At 43.0% G+C, this 18246-nt stretch overlaps 2 protein-coding genes across 2 annotated transcripts in view; one reads left to right on the top strand and one right to left on the bottom strand.

Moving 5' to 3' along the window:
• Positions 1 to 3220: 3220 nt before the first annotated feature.
• Positions 3221 to 11105, top strand: NOPCHAP1 (NOP protein chaperone 1). Its single transcript, XM_041757199.1, has 4 exons — positions 3221 to 3394; positions 5424 to 5510; positions 6636 to 6772; positions 8663 to 11105. Exons 1-4 carry the CDS (start codon positions 3280 to 3282, stop codon positions 8888 to 8890), a joined length of 567 nt encoding a protein of 188 aa, XP_041613133.1. The 5' UTR covers positions 3221 to 3279; the 3' UTR covers positions 8891 to 11105.
• A 4737-nt stretch (positions 11106 to 15842) lies between these two features.
• ALDH1L2 (aldehyde dehydrogenase 1 family member L2) overlaps positions 15843 to 18246 on the bottom strand; it is a 53565-nt gene continuing 51161 nt past the window's right edge. The window contains exon 23 of the mRNA XM_041757424.1: positions 15843 to 16586. Within this exon, the coding sequence (XP_041613358.1) occupies positions 16531 to 16586 (56 nt within the window). The 3' untranslated portion in view covers positions 15843 to 16530. The remainder of the gene's footprint in view (positions 16587 to 18246) is intronic.

Genomic DNA, 18246 nt, shown 5'->3' with positions numbered 1-18246 from the left:
CTATTAGATTTTCCTTTTTTACTTTAAAGCTTGGTTATGAGACTAATTCACAGTTATTACCATTACATTATCATGATGAATTTATCTCCTTATCATTATGAAATGTTCCTCTTTATCCTTGGTGCCTTAGTCTGCTCAGGTTGTTCTGACAAAGTACCACAAAGTGGGTAGCTTGAACAAGAAAAATGAATTTTCGCACAGTTCTGGAGACTGGAAAATCCAAAATCAAGTTTTCAGCAGGGCTGATGTCTAATGAGAGCTCTCCCTTTGGTTTGCAAAAGGCTGCCTTCTTACCATGTATTCACATGGCCTGTACTTAGTGTGTGTGAGTGTGGGGAAAGAAAGAGCAGGACTCTGGTGTTTCTTTATATAAGAGCACTACTCCTACTGGATCAGGACCCTATACTTACAACCTCATTTAGTAATGATTACTTCCTTAGAGTCCCCATTTCCAAACATAGCTGCACCCAGGGGTTAGGGCTTCAACATAGAGATTTTGGGAGGATATGAGCATTCAGCCTGTAACACTGGTGATATTCTTTGTTTTGAAATCTATTTTGTCTGATAGTACGTAGCTACTCTGGCTTGATTTTTGTTTCATATTTGCATGGTTTATCTTTTCCATCACTTGACCTTTAACCACAGGAGCCTGATGTGGGGCGTGATTCCAGTCCCAGGAGCCACTGAGCCACTCAGGCATCCCTGGATTAATTGATTATACTTTACAGCTCAGTTTTTATCTCCACTATTGGCTGATCAGCTATTCCTCTTTTTAATTGTTTTTTTTCCCCTTTTTTGGGGGAGTTGCGCCAGTATTTATAATATACATCTTTAATTTATCACTATTTTAAAATTCTATTAAAATACTTCACATAAAATGTAAGATCTTTACAGATCTTAAATTACCTCCACCTTCTGTGCTATTCTTGTCATATGTATTTCACTTCTACATATGTTATAAACCTATAATACTTTTAAAAATCGAAATGATTGGGACGTCTGGGTGCCTCAGTGGTTGAGTAGTTAAATAATTCATTGATTTATGAATAAATAAAATTTAGATTTTTGAAAAAATCTAAATGATTATTTTTAAAAGATTCAAAGTGAGGAAAACGATGTTTTACATTTATTTGCATATTTTATAGAACTGCTTTTCTGGTTAACAACATTATTTCTAGGAGGGAGACGACAGTCTGCCAGGGCATCTTCTACTCTATCTTGGCTAGATATGAATGTCTTAATTTTTGAGTTATTGTTACAAACAGCTCGATTAGGTGTTTTTTTTTTTTTTTTAAGATTTTATTTATTTATTCATGAGAAACACCAAGAGAGAGAGGCAGAGACCTAGGTAGAGGGAGAAGCAGGCTCTCTGCGGGGAACCCGATGTGGGACTCGATTGGAGGACTCCAGGATCACCACCAGAGCAGAAGGCAGACACTCAACCGCTGAGCCACCCAAGCGTCCCACGTTGATTAGTTTTGTACAACATTGTAGCTACAGGGTGCTTCTGATCTAGTCAACAATTTACAACAGAGATTTGAGGCCATTTCTGAAGGCTACAATTCTGTTTCACAGGGTGATCCATCAACCAATGAAACAATTCACAATTACTAATTTGTTCAACTTTTCTCTGTGCATTCATTAGTTAAACATGGATTAATCATTAACAATGTGCCTGCATGAGAAAATGCTCCGCATCACTGGCCATCAGGGAAATACAAATCAAAACCACAATGAGATACCACCTCACACCAGTGAGAATGGGGAAAATTAACAAGGCAGGAAACAACAAATGTTGGAGAGGATGCGGAGAAAAGGGAACCCTCTTACACTGTTGGTGGGAATGTGAACTGGTGCAGCCACTCTGGAAAACTGTGTGGAGGTTCCTCAAAGAGTCAAAAATAGACCTGCCCTACGACCCAGCAATTGCACTGTTGGGGATTTACCCCAAAGATACAGATGCAATGAAACGCCGGGACACCTGCACCCCGATGTTTCTAGCAGCAATGTCCACAATAGCCAAACTGTGGAAGGAGCCTCGGTGTCCATCGAAAGATGAATGGATAAAGAAGATGTGATTTATGTATACAATGGAATATTCCTCAGCCATTAGAAACGACAAATACCCACCATTTGCTTCAACGTGGATGGAACTGGAGGGTATTATGCTGAGTGAAATAAGTCAATCGGAGAAGGACAAACAGTGTATGTTCTCATTCATTTGGGGAATATAGATAATAGTGAAAGGGAATATAAAGGAAGGGAGAAGAAATGGGTAGGAAATATCGGGAAGGGAGACAGAACATAAAGACTCCTAACTCTGGGAAACGAACTAGGGGTTCGTTGGAAGGGGAAGGGGAAGAGGGCGGGGGGTGGGGGCGAATGGGTGACGGGCACTGAGGGGGGCACTTGACAGGATGAGCACTGGGTGTTATTCTGTATGTTGGTAAATTGAACACCAATAAAAATTAATTTATTAAAAAAAAGAAAAAAATAGTTTCTCATGTTATGTAAAAAACAAAACAAAACAAAACAAAAACAAAAAAACAATGTGCCTGACTACAAGGAAGGCGCTGGCATACAAATAAAAAAGGTCCCTTTTTATTCTGAAGAATCTCCAGAGTAGGTTTTAAATAGAAAGAGAGTGAAATCAGCTACTAAGACGCATTAATCCGTGTCTTGCTCGCAGTGCCTACTGACATTTCTCCCATAGGTTCTATAACTTGGATGTAATTAACGGCAAGTGGTCATTATAACAATAAGGGAGGGTTGCTTAATGGATGCAGTTTCAGCTTTGCAAGGTGAAAAAATTCTAGAGATCTGGTACCTAACAAATGTAAAAGTCTAACACTTGTGAAATGTACACTTAAAAATGGTTAAGATGGTACATTTTATGAGTATTCTTTTCACTACAATCCAAGAATAAGAAAAAATGAGGAGGAGGCGCAGCCCTAGGGTGCCCTGCTGTCCGGATCCTTTGGCTAACATTGAGCGTTGGCAGCGCTCCCACCCAGCCGCCGAGCCTCAGACACTCCACCATTCATTTCCCCCCAGGGCCCCAGGGTGGGATGGCCTCGGAGATTCGCCAGGTGTCGCTGTGGCCGCGGCCGCCCTCGCCCCGCCCCGCCCCGCCCCCGCCCTCGCCCCGCCCCGCCCCCGCCCTCGCCCCGCCCCGCCCCCGCCGCGTCTCGCGCACTCGCGGCCCTGGCCCCGCCCCCGCCCGCCCTCCTTCCGGCATCCGGGCCTGGCGGGGCGGGCTCGCAAGGCCGAGTGAGCGGAATGGAGGTCCGCGGCGAGCCCCAGGCCGGCGCCAGCTGCTCGTCGTCCCCCCGGGGACGCTCGGCGGGCCCGGTGTCCAAGGAGCTGCTGACGGCCGGGAGCGGCGGCCGCGGAGGTGCGCACGTGCGGCCGGGGGGCGTGAGCCGGGCCGCGGGGGGCCGGGCCGGGCGGGGCGGGGGTGGGGCGCGGGGCCCGGGGTGCCGGTTCCGTTCCGCGTGGCCGCGGGCGCCGGCTCAGTGGGGGGGGGGGGCGGGGGGGCGACCCCGGGCGGGCCCCAGGGCGGCGGCGCGGGTCCAGGCGACTGTTCGGGGTGAACCCCGCGCCCACCCTCCGCGCCCACGCCAGCGGCCCCGAGGGCCTCGTCTCGCTGGTAGCGGGACACTGGCTCTCGGAAGTCACCTGGGATCTCAGCCACGTCGTGGGGAGTTCAGAAGCGTGGATTCGAGTCCCAGCTCCGTGATTGATGGCTGGGGAGCTACGGAGAGTTGTTGACATTCTCAGTGCTCCACTTTCCACATTTGGAAAATAGAGGTAGTTCTACCTGTTGAATTGGGTGTTTTGCTTTGTCCGTTTGCTTTTGTGGAGAAGGGGAAGGGGCCTAAGGTCTTGGGGATACCCTCCGTGAGTATTAGCTTGAAGAAGACCCAGAGCATCCCGAATGCCAAAGCTCGTGTAGAGCTTACTGTGACCCAGGGTGTAAGGAACTCGTTTCATCCTCACAAAAACCCTGTGCAGAAGGTCCCGTTATCTCTGTTGTATAGGTGAGGAAACTGAGTCACAGTGCATCATACAGGTGAATAACTTGCTGGAGATCATGTGGCTGAAAGGTGACAAAATTGGGATTCGGATCCAGTCAGTCTGATCGGATTCTTTAGGCTCATCCATTTGCTAGACCTAAAGTGGTGATCAAAGAATATTTGTTAAGGGATCCCTGGGTGGCGCAGCGGTTTAGCGCCTGCCTTTGGCCCAGGGCGCGATCCTGGAGACTCGGGATCGAATCCCACGTCGGGCTCCTGGTGCATGGAGCCTGCTTCTCCCTCTGCCTGTGTCTCTGCCTCTCTCTCTCTCTCTGTGACTATAATACATAAATAAATAAAAATTAAAAAAAAATATTTGTTAAGCTCTGCTTTGGGGTGAACGGGGCTTTTGTACTTGAGTGAAAAGTTTTTTCCAGGTGTTGGAAACAGGGTGATCAACGCCTAGAGTTTTGGGGCGCCTGGGTGGTTCAGTGGTTGGTTGAGTGTCTGCCTTTGGCTCTGGTCATGCTCCTGGGGTACTGGGCTTCCCGCATGGAGCCTGCTTCTCCCTCTGCCAGTGTCTCTGCCTTTCTCTGTGTGTGTGTGTCATGAATAAATAAATAAAATATTAAAAAAAAAAAAAACCTTGAGTTTTGAAAGACAGATCCCATCCTCTGAGCTCTGATGGACTGAAGAGTTTGTTAATTTGAGGAGTAGTGAGTGATGCGTCTAAATAGGTGCACAGGGGTCAGGGGTGGGGGATACGGTCAGAAGTTCTCCCAAGGGCTCATTTGTCCAGGTTGGGACATCTTTAATGAAGGTCCACTAGCAAGACAGGTATGCTTTATAAATGAACAAATGCTCCAAGAGGTTAAGTAATTTGTTGGGTATAACACAGCCAGTAACCATTTCTGGCTTCACTTAACCATTACTGTACTCTGTACTGCTTCCTCTGCCCCTTTGTTGAAGAAACTCATTGGTCACTGATGGATTTCTGACCCACAGAGGTGCAGGTTAGTTTGCACTTATTCCCCAGCATCGGTGTCACGTACAGATGTATGAGCCAGGCCTAAGAAAGAGGAGGGGTGGAGGCAGCCCTAGAGACCCAGGATCAAGTCCTGCGTCGGGCTCCCTGCATGGAGTCTGCTTCTCCCTCTGCCTGTGTCTCTGCCTCTCTCTCCCTCTCTGTGTCTCTCATGAATAAATAAATAAAATCTTAAAAAAGAAAAGAGGGGGGGGGTTGTGCATAAAGAAGTAAAACACTGTCGTGGAACTTGGAGAGCCTCTTTTTCTAAAAATGTGTTGGGGAATGTGGAATGTTCAAGACTTGAGAGCAGTTGTGGCAAGTTTGCTGAAGGACCCCCATTTCTTGATGCTGCAGTAAATTAATCGTGTGTGTGCTTCCAGGTATATGGGACAGGTTACTCATCCAACCCAAGCCTAACTGCAGAAAAAATGCCACTCTTCAAACAGTTCGGGTAGAGAGGAGTCCCTGTAAGTATCTTTTCCTTGCTTTCTTTCTCTTCTCCCCTTCTTTCTCAGGAACCCTCTCTGATGTTAAATTTTGCCCAGTTGAGCAGTAGAGCTCCACAGTGAACCCCAGTCTGGCCAGAGCTGTTCATTGTCCCCCCATGACTGCTCAGGGTCTCAGGAGCTCTGACAGTGTTTTCCATCTGTGGAGTTCCATTTGAGTCTTTTTTTATCTTTTATTTCTTTCCTCGTTGTGATGGCAGTTGTGTGGGGCTTTGTATTACATGACCTTATGTCATTCTCCCAGCAGCCCTCTTTTACAATGAAAGGCCATTTCTTGACCTTCACTACCTTTTTCTTTTCTTCTTCTGTACTCTGGATAGTTCAGTTCTGTATTGTGTAGCTGTGTCAGTGGCTTAACAAGTTTTGAGAATTCCTTGTGTGCATAGTTATGTGCTGAGCCTCTTGAGAGCTACAGAAATTAGACATACCTTGTTCATTGATTCCCTGTACTTAGCATAGTATGGTTATCACCCCTGTTTTAACAGATGAGTAAATTGATGTTTTGAATGGTTAAATTTGCTATTTAGGACACCTGTGGTTGCAAATGACTAAACCCCAGCTCCAAACCTGATAACATCTAACTATTAAGCCATACTTTCTCCTTATTCAGTTACTATTGGTCAAAGTGCCAGCCGTCTAGGAATGTACAGTTCTGAGGATATATGAAAGCACAAATAAACATTAAGAAATATTCACTACCTTGTGTAGTCCTGCTGCTTTAAGGATTCAGAAGAGGATGGAGGTTTTTAAAATGGAAGAAATGTGAAAGATTTTTTTTATTATAACTATTGTTACTATTGAATTTGGGAGTGTTTTACAGTAAATTCTGGATTTTAGAAATTGGAGGGGCACCTGGGTGGCTCAATGGTTGAGCATCTGCCTTCGGCTCAGGACGTGATCCCGGGGTCCTGGATCAAGTCCCACATCAGGTTCCCCATAGGGAGCTGGCTTCTCCCTCTGCCTGTGTCTCTGCATCTCTCTCTCTGTGTCTCTCATGAATAAATAAATAAATAAAATCTTTAAAAATAATTGGATGTTTGGTCAAAGACTGACATAAATATTGATAAAGTATATTTTCTCTCCTAGTGTTGGACCAAGTGCAGACCTTTCTCCCACAGATGGCTCAGGCAAATGAAAAGCTGAGAAAAGAAATGGCAGCTGCATCACCTGGTCGTTTCAATATTGAGGATATTGATGGGGATCTTGGAAAAGTTATACAAATGGTAATGATGCTTTGTTTTCATTTCATAGGGTAAAATTACCAGTATGCCTCATCATCTTTAAGAGAGAGGACTTTTCCAGTATAATTCCAAGTGTTATTTTTTCCTTCTTGCAGAGTCCACTCATATTTCCAGTACTGCATGGGGATCTGATAATTTTATAATCAGGGATCTTACAGATCAGTAAGCTTCCCTGAGTGGAGTTTAGGAATGTAGCAATAGAGAATAGGAGGGCTTTTTCAAGTCAAATAGTACATTTGTTATCTTGAAGCATTAATTTACTAAGTGTCCCAAGTGGGTTGTTTTTTCCTAAAAGAAGTAATCATAACTTGATTCATGGAAAGTATAAAAATAAATGATGCACTTAACAGACTGATTACCTGAGCCACATGCAAAGTCTTCTCCATGTAGCCTCATTTCCTTTTCTACACCAGAGTTCCCTTTATAACACTTGCGTCTGGACAGAGCTGATGGCATGGTTGATAGTAGCATCTCATTCATCAGCAGCTCTGGCCTACTCTACCTCCAGAATTTACCCAGATCCAGGCACTCTGTACCGTGTCCCCTGCTGTCACCCTTGGTCCATGTCATCGTGGTCTCCTCTGGACTGCTGCAGTGATTTCTCAATAGGTTCCCCTGCTTCAGCCTTTTCTTTCCTATGATCTGTTCTTCACACTATGTGTGGCCTACCCTTCCCATCACACTCCTGATGAGTTCAAAGTCCCTTAGGGGCCCATGGGATCCTGCCTCTAGCTCCATCTGATTTACCTCCCACCACATCCCCTCTTTCCTACACTCCCGTTTGGTCTTCTTGCTCCTGGTCTTGTCCGTCTTTGTACAAGTCTCTTCCCAGATTTCTGCATCTTCACTCCCTCCCTCTCTTACTAGAGGTCACCCCAATGGCCCTATTATAAGCTTATCCTATCGTGCTTTACTTTTCTTCGTTTTAACTTGTCCTACATTATACCTTTTTGTAGTTTTTCATTATCTTTTTTTCCTGACTAGAACAGAGGTCAGCAAGTATTTTGTATCTGAGGCCAGCTAGTAAATACTTTAGGCTTGTCGGCCATACTGTCTCTGTTGTGACTGCTCATTTCTGCCATGTTAGCATGAAAGCAGCTGTAAACGATATGTTTGAATAGGCAGGTTTTATTGACTTACCATATCATTTTCATGGTTCACGAAATATTATCCCTTTGATTTTTTTTTTCCTGCCACTTAAAAATTTTAAAAAGCACTCTTAGGGCACCTGGTTTGCTCAGTGGTTGAGCGTCTGCCTTTGGCTCAGGACGTGATCCTGGGGTCCCGGGATTGAGTCCCACACCAGGCTCCCCGCAGAGAGCCTGCCTCTCCCTCTGCCTGTGCCTCTGCCTCTCTTTCTGTGTTTCTCATGAATAAATAAATAAAATCTTTAAAAAAATAAAATAAAAAATAAATAAATGAACAAACAAACAAATATTCTTAGATCACAAGCTAAACAAAAACAGATAGTGGGCTGGGTTTGGCCTGTAAGCTGTAATTTGCCAATCCGTCTCAAAAATATCAGTGCCACAAAGGCAGGGATTTTGTTGCTGTTCTGGTGGAGTCTCTAAAACCTAGTGTGGTGCCTGGCTCATGTTAGTATTTGTTAATATTTGTTGGATGCATATTGTTGAATATGTTCAGGTTGTATAGAATTGGGTTGTGGGGGACTTTTTAGACTTGTAGTACCTGTAAACCATCATGGTGGGGGGTGGCAACTGAAAGAAAAAAAGGCCATATTGTATTAAAAACATTTCTTGCCCTTTGTGCTTTGATATTTGTCCTTAATGTTGTGGGTTCTTCCCAAGGTGGTTATTGCAACTTTCTAGGGGACTGCCATGAAATAAATTTGTCACTTGGTGCTTTTGGCAGGATGTGGCCTTGTTTGAGATGAATCAATCCAATTCCAAAGAAGAGGACAGTTCAGAAGAGAGTTTGCAAGACAGCTCAGAGGACAGCTCAGAATCTGAGGAGGAAGATGATAGCACCGCTTCAGAAGTCACCATAGATAACATTAAGCTTCCTCATTCAGAAGATGGAAAAGGCAAGATTGAGGTTTTGGACAGCCCATCCAGTAAAAAAATAGAAATAGTAAAATAAATGGTCTCAGAAACAGGTGATGTATGCCTACTTGTTCTGCAGAAAAAGAATAATGGCTTGCTGGTGCATTTCAGATATCTGTGGTGCTTTTATGTATCATTAGATGTATCTTGTTTCTCAGAGAAACAAAAGCTGGAATAAAGAGAATAAAGAGCTGGAATAGGTAGCATTTGAGGATTTTCTATGAGCAGACTGTCTTTGATCTTACACTAAAGAGATTTCATTTAGAAAGCTTAACTGTATGTGTGGTGATGAGTGAATTTGTTTGACATCTTCATTCTTTGGCATAGACTTCAGAAATCACAAATTCATTTTCTTTTTCTTTTTTTTATTTTATTTTTATTTTATTTTTTTTATTTTTTTACGAGGGGGCCGGGGAGGTCCCAACCGGCGGCACCTACCCCCGCCCCCCACAAATTCATTTTAAAGTAAAAATACAAATCATTTATTTGTTTTTTTAAATTTATTGTCTTAAATAAAACAATCTGGGTTATTTCTTTAGGTCATTATAAAGTCAAATTTATTTATCAATCATCATTGTGGATTCAATGGGGAAGAAATTTTTAAGAGAAAGAAATTTTTTACAGAGAAAAGAATTACTTATATTCAGCTGCCATCAGGTTATCTACTTTCATTAAAAAACAGAAAAGTCCTTGCCAGGTTGAGCCGGAAATTTAGTGCTCTGTGGCTTCACCACTGTTGGTGACTCTGCAGCCACTCAGTGTATAGAGAATTTACTGGTTAGAGAAATTCATGCTTTCTTTGTTTTTTGTTTTTCCTTCCTTTTCATAAGGCAGATTTTTTGTTTCAGCTATTAAAACTCTTCTAGATGGTTGCCCACAGTTTAAAACCTCTCAAATACAGAAAATAAGGGACATCGCAGAAACAACAGGGTGTGGTACAAAAAAATGTAACAGTTGCTTTTTCCCTTTCAAAGGTCAAAATTATCCTATGCTGCAGGTGCCTTTTTGCCTCATTCTTGACCTTATTAAATTTGTTTCAGATCTCATCTGCCAAGGGACTGGCTTTGCTCAGGATATAGGCCTGAGAATTTAAAGGACCATTTCTAAGTAGGTTGAGCTGATGAAATTTGTCCCCTAATGTTTTAGGGCTCTCTTTTAACTTTTATCCTACTCCTCACATTAGCTCGAGACATCTTGTTAGTACTCTGAAACGAACAGATCTGGAAATGAGACTCTTCTGCTGGAAACGTTATTGTGCTCTATTTAGTAGCACCAAACATAACTGTGATGTGTTATTGGTGTAAATAGTTAAAGATCAGCTCCTACCAGCTAATATCTTATGCTACGTGTGGGAAGAGTTAGTTGCATTTGTTTGGTTCACTACTTAGCGTGGTGGATAGTACCAACTAGGCTCTGGATAATGTTGTTAAGTGACTTAATGGGTATATGAGGGTATATAGGGAACTTTAAGCCATGGTAGGCTGCACCACGCAGTAGGATATGAAGGTGTAACTTCACAGGAAATACATATCCAAGTGGAAATATGCTGAGTGATTGGTGAGAGACCAGTCAGTCTAGAAATATGTACTAGTGTATAGAATTTTAATAGTTCCCTCCTGCCATGGCTGTCTTGTGTACCACATCAAGTCTGTCTGTACTGTGAAGGAAGTCAACTAAATTCAAGTCCATTTGTGTTACCACCACTCAGTCATATATAAAAATGTGTTGAGTCACAAATTTCACATTCGTTCCTGCACTTTGCTGTGTGCATGTTACACCTTAATTAAAAAGCTGTTTTGTTTGTCAACAGTTTGCCTTTCAGTGCATTGGAAAGTAAATCACTGTTGTGCTTTGGTTAGTCTGACCTGTGCTTTTTCTGCCCGGTGCTTGGGTGTGAGACGTGGCAGCCATTTGGACAGGCAGTTCTGTTCCTGCTAAGGTTGAGGAGGGGTACCATCCTTCTGTGGCTCTGTGACACTTATAAATCAGAAAATCAGGTGCAATGGTCTTTGAAGCAAAAATTTCATTCTGAGTGAATCTCCTGTCCATTCCCACAATATTTTAATTGTGCATTAAATATGGTACTTATATATATAAAAAAAAAAGCCTGCCTTACAAAGTAGCTTGTACCTGTATCTACTACTCTGGAAAGATGGGGGTGGGGTGCTGAATCTTATCTTCACTTGTATTTCCCTCAGCCTAGGATGGGGCCTTTCACTTGATTAAATGTACAATAAATGTTCATTAAACTACTCTTTCTCTCTTTATGTCAGTAAAGTCATTCATCTTAAATGTCAGTGGTTCTCAATCCTACAGAAACAGGGTAATTATGATCAGTAGACTTTTCCAGAAAGTTTAATGCTGGAATCTTTGTAGTCGACTCCCCATAACTCGGTCATGGGAAAACCCTGCCAGTGGTTGGATTGGGATTGAGCACGTGACACACACTCTCCTAGTGAGGCATAGTAAGCAAAGTCTTGTTATTGTACTTTTGTAAAGGAAAGTATTTTTCATTCCTAAAGAGAGGCCCATGAAGACGTGGCTCCTTTCTTCAGAGGAAAGGATTGCATATTTTGCCTGGATAGGATTCCTGGGAGTCCTGTCTAGTGGCCGTGAAACTGCATGTGTCTTGGACCTGCACATCCAAGATAGCAAGGTGGAACAAGGGGGCATCATGAAGTCACTGCATAAATAACTCTGCAGATGGAACTGTCACTAGATTTGTGTTATGACACAGTGAATCTCCTAATTGTTTAAAAAAAAAAAAAAAAACACCTTAGGAGATAATTCTGCTTATATTCACTTGGCAGATGAGAAAAGTGGCCTGGAGCTGCTACATTTCCTGACGTCTCACAATAGGTGAGTGGTGAAGCCAGGTTTCTGTGAGCCAGTCACATTGTGGGCCACCAGTTGCTCTGTCACAAGCACAGACCCCAAAGCTTTGGCCTAGCCACTTCTCTCAGTTTCCCCACATGCAAAATGGGTCATAACCTCTGTCACGGGGTTTTGGTAAGAAATGAATGAGCTGCAACACAGCATGTTGTTTAGATGGAGTTCAGTAAATGTGAGGGATTCCCATGCTGTGGGAATAATGCACAACGGTGGCAAGAATTTTGGGGGGAACTTAGTAAGATTATTGATTCTCAGAATTTATCCTAGTTAACACCATTGTTCACAAATTTCTGCATAAGGTTTATCGCAAAGTTAAAATAGCAAACACCAACTATGTCCAACATATGTCTGAACGTATACCAGTAGAGAACAAGTTGAATTAAAGCCACCAAACATAAGAAGAAGTATGTTTATTGACACAGAAAGATGCCTGCATATTGTTCATTGCAAAAAGGTCAAAGTTATGTACAGTATTTTGCTAATTCTGTAAAAATATAAGTTCATAGAAAAATCTGGAACAATCATGGTTCTTTCTGTGTGGAGAGTTGATGGTTGAAACTTACCTTTCTATTTTATGTATTTTTACATAATTAGGTATTATTTAATCATTTTTAAAATCCCCTTGGGTATTAGTTGTGTAATTGTGATGATAATCGCCCCACCACGTCTCATGTCTGAGAATCTCCTTTAGAACAGGTTCCCCTCTACAGCTTTTACGTTCCTAGAGGGCAGGTGTGGGGGAACCAGTTTGGCTTCTCACCTTGTCTCTAGGCACTTCCACAGTTTTTGCGGACAATGACAGAAGTTCAGTGTGTGCTGCTGTCCACTACTTAGGCCCTGATTAAAGCATTGGCCACAAAAGCTGTCCTGCTTGGTTAAGACCACCGAATCTGCTTAGAATGCCTGTCCTGCCACTTCATAGCTGTCTGATTTGGGTGGGTTACTTAACGCCTTTTATTTGAAATCAAATATTTATTGAAATGTTTCTACATATTAGGCATTGCAGATGCAGCAAAGCACCTGTTCATGGAGTTTACATCCTGTTGGGGAGAGACTGATGATAAGTAAATCTGCCAGGTTGAGATAAGTGCTATGAAAATAATGCAAGTTAAGAAGAATAAATAGTGACAAGGCAGATGAGGTATGAATGTGGGGACATAGATGCTAGAAAATCTGTCTCTACTGCGATGAGATTGGAGGTGAGGTGGGAAGGAAGTGAGGCTGCCAGTCAGGAGGTCGTATGTAGGGAAAGAATTGCGAGGAGAGATAATGGTGTGCCAGCACTGACTTGTACTTGTGCTGAATGAGCGCATCCCTACAGTTTGCAATCAGCCTTAATGAGAGCATTTATACACAGAAGTTAGCAATTGCTCCAAGAACCGCCCCCCTCCCCAGAACTATTTGGTAAATAGTTATCAGCATGCCACTGAGAAGAAGAACAGTACGTGCAAAGGCCCTGAGGTAAGAGTTTGCTTGGCCTGAGGAACATCAAGGCAGCTGGGGTGGCTACGCAGAACAAGAGGGAAATTCATAGGAAAGGAAGTCAGAGGTAGCCAGGGGCAAGATCAATAGGACTTCCTAAACCCCAGGAAGTACACTAGATTTTATTCTAACCAAATTGGGGGCCACTGGAAGGTTTGAATAGAGGTGTGACAGTGTCTGACTTAAATTTTGAACAGATCTACACAGGGAGGAATCAGGAAGATAGGCTGGGAGACCCGGGCGCTAGCTGGGACTGCGATGGGGCTGGCCCAGTCGTGGTGGGGCCAGTAAGAAGAGCCCCTCAACTTAGGTCATTTTTCTCAGATGTTATTAAATAAGGTAGCATTTACCAAGTGTGGTATAGTGTCCAGTACACGAGAGGTCCTCAATACATGAGAGCTGTGGTTACAATGTGCCAGAAAAAGTCCAAACCTGGGGGGGTGGACAAGGGGTGCTCATATCTGGTTAGGAAGGCAAATAATTTCAGTACCAGGTGGTAAGTACTATGCTCCCGACAAGTGAGAGCACAGAGGAGAGGCCCTGAAACCGAGCTGCGGATGGGAAGCCACAAAGGGTGTGGGACCAAAAGGTGACTGCTTTAGCAAAGGCAAGTGGAAGAGGATTACAAGGGTCATAGAACCACTTTGAGTGTCCACACCTCCCAGTGCAGGTGACATCAGATCACAGCTTTATTCTTTAGCAAAATAATCTGTGATCTGAAAGAATAGTGATAATCTTTAAAGAAAAATGTTTTTTCTTAAGCAATCTCTATGCCCAACAGGGGGCTTGAACTCATGACCCCAACATCAAGAGTTGCATGCTCCACCATCTGAGCCAGCCAGGCACCCAGAAGACTGACATTCTAATTATTCCCTGTGTTAATTAAATCACCTGGTGGGCTGTGGATCATGATGTTCCAATTCAAATTCACTGGCAATTTTTGTGAATTCCACAGAGCCTTGGAGTCTAATCAGCAGTCAGATATAAAGACTCAAGTCAGTAGGAACTTTAGAACTTGCTATGGAAGAAGGAGTTGCTAATCTCCAAGCATGGGCTTTAGGATATCTGCAAGTCTTTGTAGAATTAGGCATGTTTGTGGGAATTTGGGTGGTAGGAATAGCACAGAGGGATTCCACAGCTTGTATCTGATTCTCAAAGAGCTGTGTGGCTCAAAGATCAAAAACACTGCTACTGAGATATATAGTAGGGGCAAAAATGAGTCCAGAAGAAATGGATGTAGTTTTGTTTGCCATTTTATCAATCATTAAAATATTGGAGGGGCGCCTGGGGGGCTAAGTTGGTGAAGCGTCTGCCTTTGGCTCAGGTCATGATCCCGGGGTCCTGGGATAGAGCTCCCCTGCTCATAGGGAGCCTGCTTCTCCCTCTCCCTCTGCCTCTCCCCCTGGCTTGTCCGCTGTCTCTCTGTCAAATAAATAAAATGTTTTTTAAAAATTTGGTAAAGTGATATTTTAGTTCACAGAAAATCAGAACACTGCATTTAAAAGTGGTTCCTTTGTCATTTAATTCAAATATGAACCATCAGTTTGGACTCAGAGAATATTCATTCCAATTTAGAATGTCAGCTGCGCCCAGATCTGATGGTAAATGAACTATTGTAAAATTTAAAAAATGCTTAGAGGCAGAATATGCTCTGTTGATCATGCCAGGATCACACTTGGTATTCTTCCCTTTTGATGTTTTCTGCCTCTGATTTGGTTGGTTGTTCATTGGTTTCCCACATTCCGTTTTGAGAAGCTGCTGAGTCTCCAAAGTACCAAGGGTTCCCTAAGGGCTCCTTCAAAGTCAGAGATAGGAGTGTTTACTGAAATTTTACTTTAAAAAGAGGAGTAGTAGAAGTCCATTGCTCTGTCTTCCAATGACACTGAGTTTCAGCAGCTCACCTTCTAGTCACATGAGGATGGTGATTATTTACTCACCTGTTTGTCTGACAATGATTTTGTGAGTCATGCATGGATTGTACTAATTCCCATTTCTTGGGCACAGACTGTGATCCAGACACTTGTGAGGTGTGTTAGCATATCATCCCACTGAATCTTTCCAACATCTAATGAGAGAAGGACTTTATCCTCATTTTATAGATACCAAGGCTCTGAGATAGTAGGTAAGTAAGGTGCCTAAGATCACCCAGTAGGTAGAAAAGTGGAAAACAAGATGGTCAATGAAGAACAAATGAGCTGCAGAAAGAAAAGCAATCCTTTTCCTTGTACCATTGCCATTTTTCATTATATATGGCATTTTCCAGAGCTGCTGCATCAGGCCCCATGTCAGAACAATGGAGTATAGGAATCAATGAGTCCTGAAAAGGACTGTAGGGAAATTCATTCATCTAGTTAGATTATCTCGATGTATTTTTAAAACAGTGATGGGGGAAACAAAGTTAACTTTTCTTGAGTACCCTGAACAAAGCATAATGCAAGGTACTTATATTATTGCACTGACTCCTCAAAATAAGGCTCCTGAGGAAGGCATTTGACAGATAAGGAAACAGGCTGGGAGAAGTTGAGTAGATTTCCCCAAGTCACGTGGCAAGATGGCAAGATATGAACCAAGCTCACCCTCCAAAGGCTATTTATATTCTATATCATATTGTAAAATTCACTTTTTAAAAGCTCTTTATTAGAATGTAAGCTATTTGAGTCCAGAGACAATGTCACTATGTCCTGGCTACTCCTCAGAACACTACCTAGTACCTCACACCTAGCAAGTACTCGAACACTGTTTTGGATTAGTTACTCATTCTCAGTGGGCTGAAAAATAGAACATCAAAAGGCACAAACACGTATCTTATTTCCAAATATGAAAAAAAAGGAATTTACTTCACATTCCTTATAGGATATACGTTCCTTGAGAGCAAAATTATAGAAAACCTTTTTAATAGCCCCATAGGTATAGTTCAGAGGTTACAACCTACACATAGTATGCAAAGTATCCCCCAAACCCACCTTGTGTATTATAACCACCTGATCCTGACATTTTTCAAGATGAACAACAATGGCTAGATTAGTCTTAGGAGAAAAAGCAACTTGGCAGTTTAGAAATATGTGGGGTATACAACACAGTCAAAACCCAACCACTTCAAATAGTTTTAAGGTAGAAAAGGTGCATCAGAATACACAGGCACAGGTGAAAATGCTTGATGTGGCCTGACCCCCTTTAGGGTCCATGTGTGCAGCATCGGCTCGTGGTAGATCCATCTTCCCTCCGCACACCCAGGCTTCCTACATGTGTGGAGGGATGGGGAGTGGTGCTGTCAGCCGAGGATTTCTCAGGGATGGCACAGCTCTAGTATTCCAATGTCACCGTCTTGGTTTTGAGGTATTCGTTTAGAGCTTCCTCACCTGAGGAAACAGAAAAGTGGTTCATGGACAAGTGGATGCGATGTCACCAGACTTTGGATACAGATATCGGGTTATAGGTCTCAAACTAAAGTTCATGCGTGCCACCTGCAGACCTTGTGAAACTGCACGTTCTGATTAAATCCAGCTCAGGCCCTGGGATTATGCGTTCGTAACCATCAAGCGATGAGGCAGGTGCTCGTGGTCCACGGACCCCACTTGGAGGAGGAAGAGCTTAGACCACCTAACAGGTCTTCTGAGGAATGTGCTGACTTGCTCGGTCTGCACCAGAAAACTTTCTCCCTTATTTCCCTGCCTGATGACTCTTCATCTCTATCCTTTGCCCACTTAGGCTGAACAAAGTGACCAAGATACTGTCCTTTGCATTATATTAAATAAAGCAGAACTGAGCAGAAGAAAGTTGGAGACTCTTTGATGTAATCTTATTTTAAGGATAAGGATCACACAGTATCTGATTTAGATAGAATAGAGAAGAGTATATCCAGGCTGAAAAATAAGTAGGTTTGCCTTTCTGTTTCCATTCTATCTTGAGCTCATGCAAATCATTGATTTCTATGTCAGTGAATAATACTGGTGCAACTAATGAATATGTGATCCTGAAAGTCGAGCTAAAACATAGGTTCTTGGGGCGCCTGAGTGGCCCAGTGTTTTAGCACCTGCCTTCGGCCCAGGGCATCATCCGGGAGACCGGGGATTGAGTCCCACATCAGACTCCCTGCATGGAGCCTGCTTCTCCCTCTGCCTGTGTCTCTGCCTCTCTCGCTCTGTGTATCTTATGAATAAATAAATAAAATCTAAAAAAAAAAAAAAATTCCCGATCCCAGGTCACACCCCAAACCAATTAGCATCTTTGTATTTCTTAAAACTCCCAAGGGACTCTAATCCAATGTACAGCTAAGGCTGGGAACCCCCTGGATTTAGGGGGTTTAAAATTGGGAGAAAAAGAAACTAGGGAAATTTTATTGTTCTATAATAAAGACTATTTACCTTCAATTCAATGGAATTTAAAGTGAGAACTCCTTTTATAGCTGCAAATATATTATTACCAAAAGTCACTGGGAAAGAGAAAATTTAGAAATACCCCCATGTTAACCAAATTTATATGAGTAGACTATAATTTCAGTATGCCACGAACATTTCAGTTTTTGAAATGCCATGCTAGACTGGCTGTGGGGAAAAAGAACGGGCTCTGCAGCCAGAATGTCTGGCTTGGGATTCTCTTCTCAAGCAGTGGCTAGCTGTGTAACTTTGGGCAAGTTACCCAACCTCTCTGAGCCCTAACATCCCCATTTATAAAATAAGTATATAAGAGCACTTCCGTCCCAGGGCTATTGTGAGGATTGCTTGTGCTCTTACAGAGCAAGTAGGTAGCCTAAGATCTGATACTTAGCGTTCAAGTGATCTGTTACTTGAAATGTGATGGGGTCATTGCCCACAAAGAATTTTCTTTTGGACTTTCTGTGACTCTAAATCTGACTTCCCAGACTACCAGGAAACTCTGCCAGTTGCAGTATTGATTCTGAAAGACTGCCAGGCAGCTCGCAGACAAGATTTATTCTTGGAGCTGCTTGTTGCCTTCTAGTCCCCGACTTCACCGCCCCCCCCCCCCCCAATTTCCCTTTCTTGGTTCTACTCAGTCCCA

The sequence above is a fragment of the Vulpes lagopus genome, chromosome 5 (assembly GCF_018345385.1).
Source record: "Vulpes lagopus strain Blue_001 chromosome 5, ASM1834538v1, whole genome shotgun sequence".
NCBI classification, from domain to species: domain Eukaryota; kingdom Metazoa; phylum Chordata; class Mammalia; order Carnivora; family Canidae; genus Vulpes; species Vulpes lagopus.
Note: the sequence above shows the minus strand (reverse complement) of the source record. Positions and strands in the feature narration are given on the sequence as shown.

Coding starts and splice junctions, on each gene's coding strand:
- NOPCHAP1 (XM_041757199.1), top strand. CDS start 3,280: ATGGAGGTCCGCGGCGAGCCCCAGGCCGGCGCCAGCTGCTCGTCGTCC. Junction 3,395..5,423: donor CGGGAGCGGCGGCCGCGGAG/GTGCGCACGTGC, acceptor GTGTGCTTCCAG/GTATATGGGACAGGTTACTC. Junction 6,773..8,662: donor TTGGAAAAGTTATACAAATG/GTAATGATGCTT, acceptor TGCTTTTGGCAG/GATGTGGCCTTGTTTGAGAT.